We start from the raw sequence: 21308 nt of genomic DNA on the forward strand, positions 1-21308 counted from the left end.
GGTATTTTTCCAACTGTTTTGGTCTCTAGAGTAAATTGCAGGTTTCTATCCTAAGTATTTAAATGTTCTAGAAAACTTTTCAGTTCCCTTTCGCCATATTTCTATATGTCTATATATAACTAACATTACATCGTCCATGAAACATCCCCAAACAGATGATTAAGAAAATACGAATCCAGTGCCCAATTTTCAAGATTCTCGACGAAAATATTTGCGTGTAGGCCTGATAGAGGTGATCCCATAGGAAGGCCCCTTACCTGTTTATAAAAAGAATCTCGAAACTGGAAGTACATGGAATATTCGTTGCATAACTTAACCTAATGCATAAGAACATTAATGTCTTGACCTATCGCTGATTCTTCGATTAGATGATAATTGTTTTCCAGTTTATTTTGTAATAATTGCCCAGATTTTGAAACATCAATACTAGTATACATGGAAACTATGTCAAAGCTGCTTAATATGGTATGTCTATCTGTTTCAATTTTTCTACAAGATCAACTGAATTTTTATATAAGATTTTTGGGAGTAAAGCAGTGGTTTAAATGCAGTGCACAGCCATTTTCCAATGTTTGAGGCAGGTGATTTTGTACTAGCTACAATGGGTCTTAGAGCAATGCCTTGTTTGTGCAATTTTGGTAATCCATAAGACTTTGAGCAAAAATTACCACAAGGGAGAATTTTATTGTATGGCTGTGGAGTGATTCTACCATTTTTTTTTTTAGTTTTTAATTCTTTTATAACTTTTTGGGCAAATTGATCAGTCTGGTCATGGGTTAATTTAACATTGGTGATTACATTTTACTATCATAATCTGTTTTATTCATAATTACTAAGGGGTCGCTTTTATCGGCTTTAGTGATTATTATTGAGGGATCTTTACAGAGTTTGTTCAAAACTTTTGTGTCATATGATTTTTCCATAGCGTTATTGAGAGAATTATGAAGCTTTAATGAAGTGTTGTAAATCTAGAAATAACTCCATATCTTTCGAATCAGCTTTAAGCAATCATGTTTTTGAAAATCCAAACCATTATGTTCTATTTGACGAAGCAATTCGAATTTGCAATGACTTAGGAATAAAAAAAAAAAAAACTGTCCACGAGGCAATCAAACAGCTCGTGGTAACAAACTGTAGTAAGGAGCGACCCGGCTCAATGGTAGCCGAAACTCTAAAAAATAGAATTTTGATGCCAATAGTTACATCAAAATAATCGTATTTTAATGCTGATTTCACATATATAATTTTCATTAAGGTCAGTTATACCAATCAAAAGCTATGAGTCTGAGAAAATTTGCCTCATTTTAGAAAATAGGGGGAAATACCCCCTAAAACTCATACAGTCTTAATGGAAATAACACCATTAGATTCAGCGTATCAGAGAACCTTATTGTAGAAGTTTCAAGCTCCTATCTACAAAAAGTGGAATTTTGTTTTGTTTTTGCCAGAAGACCGATCAAGGATGCGTGTTCATTTGTTTTTTGTTTGTTTGTTTTTTTCCCCTGGGGTGATCATATCAACCCAGTTGTCCTAGAATGTTGTAAGAGGGCTCATTCTAAGGGAAATGAAATTTTCTAGTGCCCTTTTTAAGTGACCCAAAAATTGGAGGGCTCCTAGGCCCCCTCCCACGCTCATTTTTTCCCAAAAGTCACCAGATCAAAATTCTGAGATAGCCATTTTATTGACCATAGTCGAAAAACCTAATAACCATGTCTTTAGGGATGAATTACTCCCCTGCAGTCCCCATTGGAGGGGCTGCAAGTTACAAACTTTGACCTGTGTTTACATATAGTAATGGTTAATGGGAAGTGTACAAACTTTTTCAGGGGTGTTTTTCGTTTAGGGGGAGATTTGAGGGTGGGGGGGGGGCTAAGTGGGAGGATATTTCCATGGAGAAACTTGTCATGGGAGAAGAGAATTTCAATGAAGGGGGAGCAAGATTTTCTAGCATTATTTGAAAAAAAAATGAAAAAATAAGTATAAAAAGTTTTTTCTACCGAAAGGAAGGAGCAGCGTTAAAACTTAGAATGAACAAAAATTATCATGCATATGAGGGACTTACCTCCTCGTTATACCTAACTCTTTACGCTAAAGTATTTTTAGCAATTTCAGCTATTTATTCTACGGCTTTTGTGATTCAGAGCTCATTCTTGAGGAATTGGGACAAAATTTAAGCTTCAGGGTAAAGAGCGAGGTATCGACGAGGGTTGAACCCCTTCATGCACGCAATAAAAACATACGAATATAGAAGTTCGTTACGTAAATTAATTCGTAAGTTACGTATATTTTTATCACTGAAAACGTTTGTAAAAAATTAAAAGTTGAAGTTGCTTTTTTAAGGAATCAAAAAATTGGAGGGTAACAAGGCCTCCTCCCTCGCTCCTTTTTTCTCAAAATTTTCCGATTAATTTCAATTAATTAATATGAAAATTTTCTTTCAATTATTTATGTGCGGAGAGCCAAGATCAAAACATGCATTAATTCAAAAACCTCCAGAAATTAAACAAAAAAAAGTTTTTTAAATGAAAGTAAGGAGCAACATTAGTACTTAAAACGAACAGAAATTACTACGTATATGAAAGAGACTTTTCCTCCTCAACGCCCCGCTCTTTATGCTAAAGTTTCTTACTGTTTTAACAATAGAGTTGAGAGAAAGAGTCAAACTCTAGCGTAAAGAGCGAGGCGTTGAGGAGGAAAAGCCCCTTTCATATACGTAGTAATTTCTGTTCGTTTTAAGTTTTAATGCTGCTCCTTACTTTCATTTAAAAAACTTGTTTTTTTTTATTTAATTGAAATTAAACGAAATTTAAATAATAATAATACATCCCTCAATAGAGACTTAGGTAAATACACACCCAACCCGATGTACACAAAACTAATTACAGAAAATAATCTAATTCAAAATAAAACAAAAATAGTACCGAATAAAAACAATCCCAATCCCAAAAAAACTACAAGATTAGCTGCAGAGAAGGCAAATATTGCAATACAAAATTATTCCAATTTTTAATAGATACAGTTAGTTCAATGAATGAACCTTTTTAGCTTGTAAAATGTTAGCTTTTATCACACAGTGTTAGCTGAACTTTTCGCTAAGAAGTAATGATGCCAAGGCTATTTAAAAAAAAGGATGGATTTTTAACTGAAAACTTTTATTGTAAGTGTTTTATTGTTTATTTTTTTTCTTTGCTGAAGACAGCCTTTAGATATAGGGCCGAAATATTCCAATAAGTTTTGATGGTTCACTGTCTTGGGAAAAAAAAAGTCCTCATTATTCTCTTTTCTGTAGTTGTATAAAGTGAAGCTAAAAGGTGACATTGAGTAACGATAAGATTTATCAGGTGGGCCGCTAAACTTACCTTGGTAGGATTGTTAGTAAAGACGGTGAGAGCAGATAATATGTTAAACGTAGAATAACCAAGCCTCAGGGTATTTTTTCATAGTTAAAAAAAGTTTGGAAGAATAGGAAAATAAGTTTGCAAACCAAGATTAGAATACTGGAAGCTGCAGTGATGACAGTGGTCAAATATAGCTCTGAAGCATGGGCGCTCCGAAAAGTGGACGAAACTGTACTAGATTTTCTCGAGAGAAATTGCCAACGGATTGTTTTGGGTACTCAGCTGACTGACCGTATTTCAAACAGTAGGTTGTACAAAAAATCTAGTTCAATCCCGCTTTCTAGGGCTGTAATGAAAGAAAGGTAGATGACTAGGCCATGTTCTGCGGATAAAGGATGAGAGATTGCCGAAGATTGTCCTTTTTGGCCAACCGTCTGGGCCAAACGGAAAGCTCTAGAAAGGTCCGGAAGTCCTAAACGGAAAGGTCGTCTTCGTTTGGGGTGGGAGGATGTCATAGATAAAGATTTAAAGGAAATGAGGAACTTCTTGGGAGGGTGTAATGAGGGAGGCTTTAAATAAATTAGGTTGGAGGAAAAGTGTGCGTAGCTGTGTTGACCTCAGGCGGCTTGGTGCTGCGGTGAGTTATTATTATTATTAGTAATAGTAGTAAGCGCTAGCAAGACTTTAATATAAAAATTGGGGAACCAGGGAGATAGTCCTCCTCATATACAGGATATATCTGTTTGTTATTTCATTGTTAGTTTTATTCGAACTTAATTATTAAATTAATGTTTAACCTGATAAAGTCTAATTATAATTTAATTTCAATGCAAACCTTAATCTTATATAATTTTTTGGTGCCATAATCTATATGTTTTAATCAGTTATTGATGTTTATAATGGCAGTGATAAATTCTGTCGTTTTTTACTAATACATGTGTTAAAAGACTTGATTGATTATCATAGTACTAGAAAGTTTTCCAGGAAATCATCAGTAAACCAGCTGAATATTTATTTTTTTGGTGATTCGTTGTTTTTTTTGTGGGAGGGGCGAGCAGCTGCGATTGAATTTTGATAATAAATTCGTCAGTTTAATCTCTTCAGTCGAAATGCTTGCTGTTTTAGCCGTGTATCCCTTCTCATGTCGCATTTTTACAATTTCTTGAATGAGTTTTAGGAACATTTTACAGATGTTAATTAATGTCTCGAACAGCTATTTTTGTCTAAAAATCAAAAATGAGTAAAATTCTAGTTTAGCTTTATCTTGGAAAGGGGTTAGGCTAGGAAAATGAAACTTTCTTTGATTTTAGATGTGACAATGCAAATTCTGTTATTTGAGTAAAATTTAAGCAATATCAATAGGATTTTATCTTTAAATTTAAGAAGTGTGTTTGGAGTTCTTTGAAACCTCATAAATCGGGATTGAGCAAAGTGTTGAAGCTGAAAACATTTTTGTTGTACTTCATTTAAGCAGAAGGTCCATTTTCATAATTTTTTGAATGTTTTTTTTAGGAGCATTTTACAGATGTTTATTAATGTCTCGAACAGCTAATTCTGTCTCAGATTTTTTTTTTTAACACTATCATTAATTTCTGGCTTAGAAAAGCTTTTCAGAAAACCCCAAAAATGTAAATATTTTAATTTTTCAGTAAAATAGTAGAAATAATAGAAGGTAAAGTAGAAATTTTTTCGGTAGAGGTTGAGCTAAATGGTGAAAACTGTGATTCCAAATCTGAAATGTCGGAATCGGGCATGGGTGGCTTAAGAATTTGGAAAGAAGGCAAAGTAGAAATTCTTTCAATAAAGGTTGAGTTAAAGAGTAACATAAATGCAATTAATATGATGTATAAGCCTCCAAGTGGTCATTTGGCAGATTTTTATCGAAGGTTTCAGTAAGCTGCTACTTGAAATACCGCATGAGTGTAGCCATATTGCGGTGGGTGATTTAAAATTAATCTTCGTGATCTGTTTGGAATCACTGGAGATTTTTTGAACTTTATAGTTTCGAATGATCTGTATTCCCTTGCGGGCGTATCAATGAGAGTCACTTAACAAAGTAAAACATAAATCGACAATATTTTTGTTAGACCGAGTGACCTTCAGAGCTGCATATCTTCACAGCTTGACTAGCTGTTCTGATGCGATAGTAGAAAACAGAACACATTTACATTAAACATAGTAGAATAGTCTTACTATTACAGTTCCGACCAAAACTAAAATAGATAAATTTAGAATTTGAATGTCAAGACAAAATGAATTGAAATAAACAAATGAATTGGAAAAAACAAGCAAAATTACATAGCTATGCCTGCTTCGTCCCTAATTAGCATGCGTTAATAAACGTAGGCTATAGTCCGGAATGAAAACAAAACAAAATAAAATATAGATTAAACAAATAAAATAAACAAAACAAAACAAAACAAATGCACAATCTAATACAATTTATTTGAAAAAAGTAAAATACAATGTTAATTCTTATACACAGAGAAGAATAGTCTTAATATTTCGATAATAAAAAATAATCTAAACGAATTTTCCAACAGACTTTGGTCTAAAAACGGAAACGGCTTCTGAAAAAGGAGGCTTCATATTTGATATTTTACAGGTACTCTTCAGCCTGAAATAGAACACACATTTTAAATTCAACGTAATTTATAATGGATGAAATCATATATAAAAATTAATATACTTCATTTGATTTTTTCCTGCTTTTCCAATATTTGAGATTGAGAAACTGTACTGGTCCTTTTGGTGGTAATATTTTTCCTTTTTCTGCCTATCTTACAAAGTCATTTATGCAATTCTTTACTATTTTATTCTTATTATATTGCATTTGTTTTAAAAGATTGATGGCCCACTGCTGATCTGGGTAGAGAAGATTTTGTAATGTATTTTACTTAATATATATTGCCTGTCTTTTCCCAACAAAAATTTTAATAGGTTTCTATTTTTTACGTGTATCCTATTCTTTTGAAATACATTTTTCTTTTTATGAAATCTGTAAACAAATGAATAAAGTTTAATCTTCACCATTTTTCGCTGGCCTATGTTTTTCTGGTGTTTCAGATATTTTCACAAGAGCCCTGATCCTTCTACCGATAAAATTCCTAAAAACGTTGCATAAAGAGTATTTTTATAGCCAAAAATGAAAATTTTCAATAATCCTACCTCTTTCTTAAGGGACTTTATTTTTATTTGGATATAAGCCCCAAATAAACCTCCTAATGACTTCAGCCTTGTTTACATCTTAGTAACTAAAAGTACCAGATAAAAGTTAGTAGTAAAACTTTGTAAGCAATATGAGTGACTTTATGCACATTGTTAGTCCCGTTTGAGTGGCTTACAAGGAGGACTAACGCCATATTTATAAGAATTATCTGAATTTGCTGCTTATTATCATCAGAAGGCAGCATAAAATTCACGGCCTGACCAGTATTAGCAATCTAAAAGCTTTCTAAGAAATATAAAAATTTTGAAAACGCTTTCATTTTGGCAAAAATTATAAATCAATATTAGTGGCCTTTCCACGAACAAGTAGACGTCCAAATGGGACGTCGATCGTCATCAGTGAAAATGCTAAAATATTAAGATTCTTTCTACTTCTAGCTTCTACTAATCTTTCTAGCTTTCTGCTCTAGGACCCCCTAAGATATTCCCCTACCAAAAAAAAGGAAATAGTATCTAAAGTAAGATAAGAATCCTTGGAATCTAGAACCAGTTCGATTACATAAATGCTAATAAAAATTTGCGAATTTTCAACGGTTAGAGACAAAATCTCCTTGGTCCCTTGTGATAAGTTATGAAACACTGCTAAATGTGGAATAAATTTGTAAAACCGGATCTTTACCCTTGAAATTAAATTTTGAATTGAAATGGAGCAGTTGTTGGCTTAAAGTCATGGTTAATTATAGAAAAAGCCGAGACAGATAGTCTAATTGAGTGAGAAGAAAAGCCTGGTATTGATTATATATCCAATACCCTTATTAGTATCGTATGAAAAGGAGGTTAGTTCATTTGCTAATAGATACGTATATCTATTAACCGCCCATACATCATTGCTAAGCCAAGACAAAAGCCAAAACAGAATGCAAAAGCCAAGATAATAATTCTTGGAATTTAGAACCAGTTTGATTACATAATTACTAATATAAATTAGCGAATCTTCAACGGTTAGAGACAAAATCTCATTCGTCCCTTTTGGTAAGTTGAGAAACACTACTAAAAGCGCAATAAATGTGTAAAAGCGGATTTTGCCCTTGAAAAACAAATCATTCTTTACCATTTCTTTGGTTTTTCAAGCTGACCCTCTTCAGTCAGATGTCTAAACCATACTATGAACCTATGTTTTCCCAAGGAAACTATATCATATCGAAACATAAAACTTCTGCAGGGGTTGTTGTAAGCCATTAAAATGAAATTAAAGCGACATTTGAAAGCAGCTAAACGAAATTTGACATTTGAACGAAATTAAACGAATTTAATTATTCGAATTTACGAATTTAATTTCTGAATGAAATTAAAGCGACATTTGAAAACCATATCAAAGCAGCAACCAATAATGGAAACCGTGTTTAGTTTGCCTAAATTTGAATCTGGATAAATCTGCTTTGAAAAATATTTCCCCTATGATGCACCCTCCTCTTAAAAAAATAAATAGTATCTATAGCAAGACTATAATTTTTGAAATTCAAAAAAGGTTGTATTAAATGGTTGCTAATAAAAAGTTGTACATTTTCACCATTAAAACTAATACATCTCTGAACAGTAAAGACTATATCGTAGATGAACAGTCCCTTATGTGAAAAATTCTGAAACTTTGCAGTGGAATCAACCTGTAAAAACCGAAACTTTACCCTATAAAAACATTATTTTTAATTTTTTTAGTTTTTTCTGGCAGGTTCATTTCAGTCCGATGTCTTAACATTTAGGTAAGCCTTTTCTTTCTCGAAGAAAGCATATTATATCAAAACACAAAACTTCGGTAGGGATCTTATAAGCCACTGAAAAAAAAATCTAAGCGATAATTGGAAGAAACAGCTGAATTTTCTGCCCACTGTCATTAGAGGACAATGTAAATTTAGTTTGCTCCTGCATAAGCGATCTAAAACCTCTCAAAGCAGCAAACAATTCGTGAAACGGGGTCATATTACCTAAACTAGAGCTTATCTAAATGTATTTTGAATAATGTTTCATCCAAGGATATCCCCCTCCCTGTAAAAAACAACTAGAAAAGCAACTACAGCCAAATCATTCATTCAAGAATCCAAAACCAATTTGGTTTCTGAATTGCTTGTAAAAATTGTAGTGATTGATGGATTTTGAACAAAACCTTTTGTTACATTACTACCTTCGAAGAAACGTTCCTTATGGATCTTTAAAAATGTAATTTTATGTTCATTTTAAGTTTTAATACTGCTCATTACTTCCAGTTGAAGAATTTTTTAAATTTATTTCCACATTGTTTTTCTTTAAATAATGCTAGAAAATCTTGCGCCTCCTTCATGGAAATTCTCTTCTCTCACGATAAATTCCTCAATGGAAAGATCCTCCTGTGTAACCTCCTCCCCTCAACCCACCCCAACGCGAAAAAGTTTCTCTGAAAACGTCTGTACAGTTCATAATAGCCATTGCTATGTGTAAGCAATGGTCAAAGTTTGTAACTTGCAGCTCCTTCCCAAGGGATTGTGGGAGATTAAGTTGTCCCCAAAGACATAGTTGTTAAATTTTTGACTAAGCTGAACAGAAAAAGTAAGATAAATAGTAAAGATGTATTGTAAAGATGTAAGGTAAGATAAAATAAATAGTAAGAGATTTAATGACCAATTGTTTAATTCGATTCACACAGAGTTCTGAAGGAAGAAGTGAAGATCCAATCTTTAAACATACTCGGAGGTGTCTGCCCAAAATGAAAAGGAGGCATGACGCACTGTTGTTGAAGATGTTCAACGATCAATAGCCCAAAAATCTTAAAAACTCAAAATAAATCTTAAAATCGATAAAGCGATTTCCATTTTTTCAAAACCAGAGTTTACCACAACAGCAAAAAAGCAATTGGGCACAATTCTTACTGTTACTGTAAGTTGTTGGGCACAACTCATCTGGAACAGTAAAGCCATATGGTCGTAAAAATATTCGCTGGCAAATTCAAAATGGCGAACCCAAATCACATGCGACCTACAAAAAAACTTCTTTTTAAGCTTCGGTATAACCTCTGTATTCAAATTACCTCCAACGATTACTTGCTCGGATCTAGCTCGACTTTTCAATAAACTCCTAATTTCATCATCAAACTTTTTAACCTGCCGACTAAACTGACTAAAAACTTGTCGCTACTGTAATTTTGTGTGTACCTTGTCCCCTCCCATCCAGCTTCTGAGGCCTGAAGCAGTTATTGCAAATAACCTTTATAAATTTGAAAATAAGTAAAAGAAAGAGTAGCAAAAGGGCAAACAACAAAGACAAAAACAACAAATGTGCAGCAGAGGCAGAAGATACGAAAGTAAAGCAAGGCGAATCAATTTGTTATAAGACATGAAACCAATCTATAAAGTAAGACAAGATACACTAAAAAAAAACAACTCAATACCACAATCATAATTCCGCCACAAAAGGTTCTTCACGGCCTTTAAAAGTGAGGGGTCACGAAACAAAGCTTCCGAATATTAAATTGTTAATCATTTAATTACATGAAATGCAAAATACCCACTCAAAAAACAGAGCAGAAAAAAAATTAGAAGAAGCAACAGAAGGAAAGGGACTTCTTTCAAATATGACAGTGAAATCAGGCAATGCAAGACTTTACAGATTTGGCAAAAAAAAACATAACAAATTGCAGGTTAGAAATTAGCCACCATATGTTCTCTATTGAAGAGAACCTAGGAAAAAAGCTGTGTATACAAACTGTTCATTTTGAAAAGAATATAGATAATATTTATAAAATGGTTTAACCACTCAACCATATCTCTACAAAAGGAAAGCTCACGAGTACCGCAAAGTGCCAAGCATGCGCAGCAACATACTAGCAATGTAAAATTTAAGTCCTTCACAAAAGCTTTTTACGTATGTTTATACTACTAATAATTAAAGCTCACAAAAATTACCCACCCCCTCTATTTAATAAGAAGGTTGATTCTGGTAGTCTGTAAGGTATAAGACCTCCATCTGTAAAGGAGAGATTATTTTAAAGATTGTGAATTTTTATTATATTTGTTTAGACAGAATAGAAGCCGAAATATTATTCCTCGTTTTGAACTCGCCCATTCACTATTGCTGCTTGACGACGTTGCTAAGGGTTAATACTCCAAAAAAGATGAGCGCCAATGATCCTCTCCGTTGTTTTTTCCCCAACTTGTAATCGACAGATATAGCGATATTGTTTTTTTTTTGTTTATTTCGTACTTTGGTTCTTTTTTTGCTTTGGACATAGTTCTGTCGTTTATGTAGTGCTTTTGTTTTTTACAATATTTTTGTTTCTTGCGTTTATGTAGTTTTCGTTTTCTGTTTTTTCTCTTTACTCCGCACTCATTTTTGCATTATTGTCGGTTATAAATAAACTTACTTACTTACTACTTAGTTGTTGTTAGTTAGCTGATGATTTGCTAAAAATTAAACACCATACAGATAAATTTTCCAGGAAGTCGTAGTTTAATACTCTCTCCAATTTATAAAAAAAAAAATTCTTAGGAACAATAAAATTTACATTTAAATGGCCTTTCAATGACCATATCAAGAACTAATTTATTCCTATATATCTTATCCCTAGGTTAAAATTCACAGCGAATGACTCAAGCTAATTAGACTCAGAAATTAATTGACTTACTATCAATGTCGATAGTTTGTTCTTCCACTTTGGATTTCGCTAATGACTCACTTTTGTCATCTTCTGGCCAATGCATTTCTATACAAAGGATGTAGATAAAAACACCAAGAATAGCGCCAACGTGAGGACCAACAATAGGCACCCAGAACCAGTAGTCGTTCACTCTACAACGAAAACTGTAACGTATATAACATTTTATGGAAGTATTTAAAAAAATATCATTTATACGATCAAAAGTTTATGTAGTGTAGGAGTATGTTGAAATATGAAGTTCATCAGACTGTCACTTGCTGCAAAAACAATTGAAACACGACAGAGCAGTTTGGTATTTTATAAACTTAAGTTGTTTATTTTGCCTTCTAACAAAAGGGAAGAAATGCCAAAAATCGAAGCTTTAATACTTTATAATGCAAGTTTATGCAATTTATTTTATTGGTAAAAAAAAATGTAAGAGAACTCCAAGAGGGAATTGCTAGTTTGTGCCTTCCCTCATAAACTGAACTGATTAGTATTTATATGTGTAGAAAATTTTTTCACGTCATTTATTCTAACTATAATGGTTAAAGTGATAATAAATAACGACGAAGACCACGCTGCCTTTCTATCAGAAACACCAAAATCGAGAAGAACAATAGGGATTTTTTAAGACAGTGGGAAACAAATTAGAATGATCATTTTGGCCCTATGTCCTTTACTTGCCCTATACTACTTGCCCTAAGTCCTAGGGGCAAGTAGTGCAATAAAGCAAGTAGTTCGAGAAGCAATTGAAATCAGACTTAAAATTAATAATAATATTTCCTTAAATGGGGATTTAGGAGAATATTCACTGAATGCTCTATGCAAAAATTTAATTAAAAACGACCTTACTAAATATTATATAAAAAAAGATATTAACACATAGCCTGTCACAAATCTATACATATATATATATAAACTAGCCGTTGGGGTGGCGCTTTGCGCCACTCCAACACCTAGTTGGTGGGGGCGCTTCGCACCTCCCCCAAGCCCCCCCTCGCGCGTAAGTCGTTACGCGCCATATTAGTTACGCCCCATTGTAGTTGTGTCCCTGTGTACCACCTAAGAATATGGTTAGATTTATATATGTGTTTTGAACTACGTAAAACTTGCGAATATACAACATTCTTGGCTTTCCCATTGTCTGTGCATATATAAAGCCTTATGTACTTATAATGACGTCATATACAAACGCTCTTTTTACAAACAAACAAACATACATATACACAACTCGTTTTATATAGATAGGTAGATAGATAGATACAATACACATTAACTGCGTAAAACTTGTGAATATACAACATTCTTCGCTGTCCAATTGTCGCTGTATATAAATAGATTGTCAGGTTTACCGACCCTCGAACATGCAACGTACAATTGTCCATGGGAAAAACAATCAGTATTAAGATCTATACCACATTTTTCTAATGATTGACCTTGAGCTTTGTTGATGGTGATTGCAAATGCTAATCGAATTGGGAATTGCAATCTTTTAAATTGAAAAGGCAGATCCGTTGGAATCATGGGAATGCGAGGAATAAGAACAGCCTCACCCTCAAAAGGCCCTGGACGTCTATATTTTTGGGTGCAAGAATCGCTCTTTCACTTAGCCATTTATTATTTTTATAATTGTTTAGAATTTTCGGAAATACTTTTTCAATCAATTCATTTTTGGACGTCACTAAATTACAGAATTCAGCAGGTAGTTGTATACGTCCTGAAATTGAGTCTACTGGGAGCTTCCCTGTGTCCCAGTCGTTATTTGTGTCCCGGTGTCCCAGTCTGTAATTTCTCTTTGAGTGTCCCGTTCGTCATTTATATTCCCTGTTTCCCGGTAGTCCTTTGTGTCCCGGTGTCCCGGTCTGTAATTTCGTCAGTCGACAAATATGACGTCAGTCGACAAAAAACTTCATGACGGAATAATGCTTAATCCTCATAATGACGTCAATCGACAAACATGACATCAGTCGACACACAAACATGACGTCAGTCAACAGACATACAACTTATTTTTATATATATAGATATAGATATAGTTTCTGTTTCAATTTTCTTTTTTTTTAGTTTTGCAGCTTTTTTTGTTTTTTTAGCTTTTTTTCTTTTTAGTTTTTTACCTTTTTATGGCACTTGGTGCGTCGGATGGCTTGCCCCCAACCACGCATTGCACCCCGGCCGAGGGCTGAGAATCAGGAGATCGGCACCTGCGCTACGCGAACCCTAATCGGTTTGCATGCGAAAGTTTGCTTTTTTTTGGTATTAACCAAGTGACATATAGCAATCGCAAATTCTGTCGGTCTGTCGGTCAATGTTCATTCTAACATTGAGAGTTGGAAAAATCTTCACATGCCAAGTATGCTAAAGCTCAACAATTTATAATAAACCTCAAAGTTTAAGTATCTGTTTTAAGATTTTCGAATTACTTTAATCTATTGTCAAAATATTTTGAAATATTTATGCAATTCCCAGTTTTTACATTTTTAGTTTCAGTTTTCTTTTTCTGCTTTATTTTTCAGACGTAAATACATATCGCCGAACCTTTGTTTTTTTTTAAGTAAAATCTGGCAGGCATTGATAACCTTATCCAAGTCAAAATCCCAAACCCAATCATCATCGCTATCATTTTCAGTTTTGATACGTTTTGACTCTCGCTGTCCAGGTTGATCTTCTTCAAATTGCGCGGTTTTGCGTTCTTTAGCCGCAAGCCTTTTGGCATTAACTCTCTGAGTTAATAAATATAAATTATATAATATAATATAATTTTATATAAATATAAATTTTATATAATAGTATAAAATTTGACTAAAATTAATATATTTATATGTTTTTAACTACGTAAAACTTGCGAATATACAACATTCTTTGCTGTCCCATTGTCTGTGCATATAAATAGATTGTTTACCGACTCTTGAAAATGCAACATATAATGGTCCATGGGAAAACAATCCGTATTCAGATCTATACCTCATGATTCTAATGATTGCCCTTGAGCTTTGTTGATGGTGATTGCTAATCTACCATTCCCTGTGTCGCCATCGTCATTTATATATCCCCTTGTGCCCCCCGGCATCCCCTTTGTAGTTTTGTCCCTGTGTCCAGGTCGTCATTTGTGTCCCGGTGTCCCAGTCTGTGATTTCTCTTTGAGTGTCCCGGGCGTCATTTATATTCCATGTATATTACTTAATATATTTTATATATTACTAAAAAAGGTAAAACCCACAAAAAAAACTAAAAAAGAAAAAAAACTAAAGAAAACTAAAAAAACTAAAAACTAAAAAAGAAAAAAAACTAAAAAAAGGAAAAAAAAATGAAAAATAAAGGAGAAAAAGAAAACAAAAAAAAATAAAAAAAAAATAAAAAAAAATTAAAAAGGTAAATGTATTCAAGCCGAAGTAGCTGAGTTGGTAAAGCGTTATGTTCTAGGTTCTAGGTCCGAGAGGTTCCAGGTTGAACCTTGGCTTTAGCATTAATACAAAAGACTGAAAAATAAAAAAAAATAAAAAAAAGGAAACAAACTGAAAAATAAAGGAGAAAAAGAAAACTAAAAAAAATTGAAATAAAAAAAAACTAAAAAAGGTAAAAAATACAAAAAAAAACTAAAAAGAAAAAAGAAAAAAAAACTAAAAAGAAAAAAAGGAAAAAAACAAAAAAATTATTTCATCATATACCAATTCAAAAACGAATGTATATACAGACCGAGACACAGGGAATATAACTGACGACCGAAATTACAGACTGGGACACCGGGACACAAATGACGACTGGGACGTGTGTGTCGACTGACGTCATGTTTGTGTGTCGACTGACGTCATGTTTGTCGACTATAAATGACGACTGGGACACAGGGACACAACTACAACGGGGACACCAGGGGGCACAGGAGGGATATATAAATGACGATAGGGACACAGGGAATGTTTGATTAGCAATCACCATCAACAAAGCTCAACGGCAATCATTAGAATAATGAGGTATAGATCTGAATACGGATTGTTTTTCCCATGGACAATTATATTTTGCATGAAGAGTCGGTAACCTGACAATCTATTTATATGTACAGACAATGGGACAGCGAAGAATGTTGTATATTCGTAAGTTTGTATATATATATATATATATATATATATATATATATATATATATATATATATATATATATATATATATATATATATATATATATATCTATATCTATATTCACAGGTGGGACACAGGGACACAACTACAATGGCGCGTAACGACTTACGCGTGCGGGAGGGACTTTTGGGGGGGGGGTGCGAAGCGCCCCCACCAACTAGGTGTTGGGGTGGCGTGAAGCACCACCCCAACAGCTAGTAGACCTATAAGATCAGCAGCGAAAAAAGCTAGGCTGGCATTTAAAACGTGTTCTTAAATCATTTTCTTTCATTTCAATGAATTGCCTCGTTTCATAACAATTTATTTATCAGTCCTGATTAAACTTCGCTGAGGTAAGGATGCTGGGACAGTTTCGAAACATTCTTCATTTTAGTTTTATTGATTTTATCTTCTTGTAAATTGTTTTTTCTTATTTGTATTGCTGAGGACTGCTCTTGGACATAGGGCCGAAATATTCATTCTAATTTGTTTCCCACTGTCTTACAAAAATCCCTATTGTTCTTCTTGTTTTTGGTGTTTGTAAAGGGATAATTTTCTTCAGTTATAGAGTTTAAGTTACAGACAGTTTAAGTCTCTTAAAGTTAAATCTTACTCCCTCTTCAAAGAATTTCAAATGTTTATCTCTCTCCGAAAAAAAATTTACAAAATATAAATTGTAATTTAATAAACTGAAACTTTTGGTGACAAAAAAATACATAAAAACGAGCATCGTTCCCTAATATTACACATAAATATCACAAAGTCAAATATAATAGAATAAGAAAAAAATTATTGACATTTCTTTTGTATTTTTTTAAATTACCTTATGACCTGCATGTAAATCAAGGAATGACTAGCATTGAATTGAATTGGCTATAGCAAATTATTATTTATTGAAAATTATATAAAATAAAACAATATAGAGCAAATTATCTACTAAATTGACTTGCAGATTTAATAAATTGGAACTCCGGATAAAATTTTGTAGGCTCTCGCGGTGGTCAGTATTTGCATCATAATTTTCATGTTTTAGAGAATATCTAGAAGTTGAATAGGTCATTGCAAAATCCCAACAATTCTACTAATATTACTAGCAACTCACAACAGGCTAATATAGTAACGCATGCTCCTGCTTTATCCTGATCTATTCACAGCATCACTCTGTATTTCGAGATGTATATCGAGAAGTTCCAATTTCCCTTAATTTTTTTTTTACATCTTCCCGCCCCATTTGGGAAGACCTGTTTTCTTTTAGCCCTAAATCGTTGACCAACAAGGATGATCTTTTGTAATCAGTCATCCTTCATCCACAGAACCTCTTTTGGGCATTTGAAACCTTCTGTCATGTAGATCAATAAAGGAGGATAGAGCTACATTTTTGCTATACCTTACTGGTTAAGATACGGTCTGTCAAAGGGGTACCCAAGATAATGCATAGATATTTTTAATAGTAAATAAACCCTAGTTTTACATCATTTTGACGAATTTCAAGCTATTGACAGACACCAAGCACCTTGCCGAATGTTCATTGAGCTATTCACTGCTGGAATCATGCGGGGCTATAACACAAAAGTACTTACAAGGGGGATAAAACTAAAAAAATATTTTTATCAAAACTTATAAGGGGTTCCCCACTTTTTCTGGTGTCCAGCAAGGCACTGGAATTACATATTAAAAATAATTACGTGAATGTGGCTGAGCCCCATCCTGCAATCAGAGTAATGATACGCGGTGACAAATCTCTTGCTGGGTTGATGGCATAGCCGCAATTCGCTCCAAAGGCAACACCAATTGCCACAAAGGTAAAGCCAACATATAGAGGTATCAGGGGCTTGGAGATTTGCATGTTCTTTTCATCTGTTATAGCACAAATAGCAATAAGAAGAACCATGGTTCCAACAATCTGCAAAATAGTGAGTAAATAAGTAAAAATAGTACATTCGGTCAAAAAAAATAACATTGGTGATTTTCTGAAAAGAAAAGAAGTCGATGTTTAATGTATCCCAAAGTGAGTCACTAAAACACACGGGCAAATGACGTTCTTCATTTTTCAACTTTCCCTAAGGAAAGTTCATTCATACTTGCAATGGTGTCAGTGCATTGATGCATCAACAAGTTTAATTTAGTCTAAGGCCTAGCAATTAAAAATATATAAACGAATCATTGAATCCAAATAACGAGAAAAGTAACTTTCCCACTAACTTCCTATGTTTCATATATTCCACATTTAGAAAGCGTTAAAAGATCCTCTGGTCGATCTTCACCCATAAGTTGCATTTGCAAACACGGATTACTTTAATGGAGGTAGACGAGATAAAGCATAGTTGGGACAAATGAGGTTTCAGCACCACGAGCTCCAGGACAAATACTGTGACTTTATACACTACTAATGAATGAACCGGCTTTTGCAGCTTATCGTTTTTCACTCGTTATTCTCGTTATTCAAACTCAATTTAATAGGAGTTTAATTTAGGTAGTTTAACATAGGAGTTTAATCTTAATATACTTAATATACTACATGCTGAAAATATAGGAAGAAAACCAATCCTTATCTCTATCGTTTCTATTTTTTTAATGTTCCGATACATCTTCTAAGATTATTTTTTTTCGTTTTCAGGTTGCAATAAACAAATCTAAAATGTATGTATTTGGCAATTTCGATCAAACACTTACAATAATAAAACAACGCATCGTCATGTTTTCCCCAAAAAATTTAAATTATTAACGCCTTGAGTTAAAAAAAAAGGCACCATCGAATCCGTATAATACAGTATGACCTTTGCATAACTAAATCTGACCCCCACTAAAAGAAAAAATTGAAAGACATCCCAAACAGCAACCACATAAAACATATCATTTTTTCTTGACTCCGTGTCATTCCACCGACAACTAAAAAGAGAGGCGAGACAAGAGAATGAGTCAAATCATCAACAATTGGACCTTGAAAACTTTAATGCCTTCAGTTTTTAAAATTAGTTACACCCGTATTTACTGCTCTCTTCCGGAGCTTCATATTTTCTATGTACGATCAATAAGTATTTTTACAACAATAGATTATGTTATCCAGAAGTATCCGTTTGAAAAAGTTTCTAAAAATATTAGAAGTGAGGCCATAGGCACTTTAAACGGACCCATAGCCACTACTCCTTTCTTCCTTTAATGATTTAAGTCAAACGGTGAATCGGTAAGAGTGTGACGCAGGTGCATGTTACGTCATAGGGAATGTTTTCTAAGAGACGCACGTGATTGCTACATAATAGGGTTTGCTTGTTACATCATAGGGAAATGTTTTCTAAACGAAACATGTGGCGATTTCTTAAAAAAAACAACCTCGGATTGTAGGCGAAAACCTTCTTTGGAGGCGAATTTCTTTGGATATTACGTCATACGGTTTGGGTGTTACCGAATAGAGAGTGTTTTCTTCAGAATACAAATGTTAACTTTAGAAAACCTACCCAAAACCAGGATTTCTTGGTTTGTTATCTTGAAAAACCTTCGAGGGCCAGGAAAAAACCTTCAGGGTCCTCCGTCAAGTAAGGTCATGCTCCTTACACCATCCCTGACATATTCATGGTTTTCTGCCTTTTCGTGTCAGCGAATAAGCTATTTTTGCCACCGTTTTCTATGATTATAACAGTTAGAGAGACTATTAGTTTTCCTATGAACAAAAGCTTAGTGGCATCCCGCTATTTCCAGAAAAACTGAAGCGGCAACCGCTATTCTACTAACAGGAACTGTCTACTATATTCTACTGTCTCCTTGGGGTATAAAAACGGTTCCCCATCAGTCTTCTATTTGATCCTAAGCTTAACACAACTCACTAAATTGGAAAGAAATCTGAAAAGGGGTTGGACCTCTGCTTAAATGCTGGTAAGCCTCTCTTTCTATATACCCCTTCCCTTGCCCAAAAAATCAGATGTACATGCCTATATTTAACCTAATATAATTCTTTGATTAGATAAACACCCAAACTGTTCTCTTCTTACTGTAACTTAGTTCTCAGAAAGATATAATAATGTTATTTTCTCGCAAAATATACACTTGTAACCACTGTCTGCAATTTTGATGCACTTTTCCGCTAATCGAAGAAGATTGCTTAAAAAAAGTATGCACAGATACGCTAGGTTACACCCTTAATGATGGCTTCCATCATGTAAAAGACTTAAATTCTATCGGACAGCTGTTCTTCTGATAATTGCATGGAAGGGCTCTTTGAATTGCTTGTGAAATTCAAAGACTACCCTCCCTGGTCACTTATTATTATTAAAGTTGGAAAGGGGGATAATAAAGGAAAATCAACCTGCTTCGTGTTTTGCTGAGTGTAAATGAGTGTACCCACGAAGAATATCAACTTCTTGAGTCAAATCTATCGATGTATGATACAAATCTTTGTGTAAATCCTAGTCGAGCTGTAAAGAAAGTTTTCGCAGAACTTTCTACTTCACCAGATGTCTACAAGTCCAGTCAAAAACTTGCCAGGCGATAGAGTGAAAGATCATGAAAAAAATGATCCCAAGAAGACATGGAAAACTATAAATATAGTCATAAAAGGAACGAAGAAAAAATAAATTATAGCTATTCAAATGAATGATGAGATTGCTGATAACCCAGTTGTAGTAGCTGAACTGTTCGCAGACCATTTTTCGACTATTGGAAAAATGACCCAAAGCAAAACTCCTACTGACCAACCATTGACATTGGAGTTTGAAGACAATCGAGGCGATGGGCACCCAATGAATATTCAACCATGTGCAACAGATGAGGTAAATAAAATTGTAGCGACAGATAAGTCCAACAGCGCAGGAATAGACAAAATCTACAGGCTTTGGAATCCATAATACCCCAGTAGTGCCCACATTAGTCTATCTAATAAATCTATCTTTTAAAGAGGGACAATATCCAGATCCATTGAAGCTAGCAAAAGCTGTCCTGTTGCCTAAAGCAGGATCGCTTACTGAAGTCTCAAATTGGAGAACTATATCGATTTTACTACTTCTGTCAAAAATCGAATACAACGCGATCGGGACATGTGACAAGACACATAGGCCTGACGATTTGGAATTCACTCCTAGAGTGCGTAAAGGAGTCTAAGAGTCTTCCACAGCTTAAGCGCCGGTTAAAATTTTTCAGTACTTTTCTTTTTTTCAATTTTTTCTTTTTCTTTTCTTTTTTATTTCTTTATTTCCTTTATTTTCTTTTTTGTTTATTTAATGAGTTAGTATTATTGATGATTAAAGGAATATGAATGTAGTCGCTCTTACAGACCAGAACGGCCTTTTTATAACTAAGTGGTATGTATGTGATATGAAGGTTTTAAATAAAAATCTAGCGAAGACCTACCTAAAACTTAAAACAAGCAGAACTGAAGTCCCATAATGATTCAAATCTAAAACGCTGCCTGATAAACAATTTATTTTGTTTATTAAAAAACTAGGCAAAGAAGAGAGTATACGCTAATTCCTGAAATTAGAATCTTTGTCCACAAGATAAGTTATTTCATGATATATATTGAGACTTTTTATTTTTTATATAGATCGTGTGTAAACGTGGAAATCTTATTTTAGCTTAGGTCTGATTTTTGTAAAACATTGTTACATTTATTATAAGCAACCAAGAATTAAAATGATATTGTCCAGTTTCTGCACTTTTCAGGGATGACAATTGGAGGAAGGGGTTGACTCTAGAATTTGGAGATATCAAATTCTTCCACCCTACTATTTGTATGTTTGTTTTAAAATACAATCTAGAAAAGTTACGCAAAAAAAAGTTTTTTCTTGTGTAAATTCTTTAAAGACTGGCCAATCTTTAAATAATTAGTGACATTATTCTCCTAACAACTGTAACATAGCTAATTGACAACTCACCTGGTCAACAAAGCCTCCTAATGTGGTTGTCCACAAATAAGGATACGTCGCAAAAATACCCGCCGTATTGCCAATGTTTAGGGTACCATTACCAACTTGATCTTCATAATAATATATTCCCTCTGAAATAAATAAATGACTATAATACAAGTGGATAGT

The 21308-nt window shown here is 33.7% G+C and overlaps 1 protein-coding gene across 3 annotated transcripts in view; it reads right to left on the reverse strand.

Moving 5' to 3' along the window:
- Positions 1–5762: 5762 nt before the first annotated feature.
- Positions 5763–21308, reverse strand: part of LOC136031379 (aquaporin-7-like) — an 85348-nt gene continuing 69802 nt past the window's right edge. For all 3 annotated transcript variants that reach the window (XM_065710893.1, XM_065710891.1, XM_065710892.1), the window contains exons 5-8: positions 21150–21271; positions 16971–17188; positions 11158–11321; positions 5763–5955 (exon numbers count right to left, since the gene is read on the reverse strand). In XM_065710893.1, coding sequence (XP_065566965.1) covers positions 5951–5955; positions 11158–11321; positions 16971–17188; positions 21150–21271 — 509 coding nt within the window. In that variant the 3' untranslated portion in view covers positions 5763–5950. The remainder of the gene's footprint in view (positions 5956–11157; positions 11322–16970; positions 17189–21149; positions 21272–21308) is intronic.

This window comes from Artemia franciscana, chromosome 9, assembly GCF_032884065.1.
Source record: "Artemia franciscana chromosome 9, ASM3288406v1, whole genome shotgun sequence".
Classification (NCBI taxonomy): domain Eukaryota; kingdom Metazoa; phylum Arthropoda; class Branchiopoda; order Anostraca; family Artemiidae; genus Artemia; species Artemia franciscana.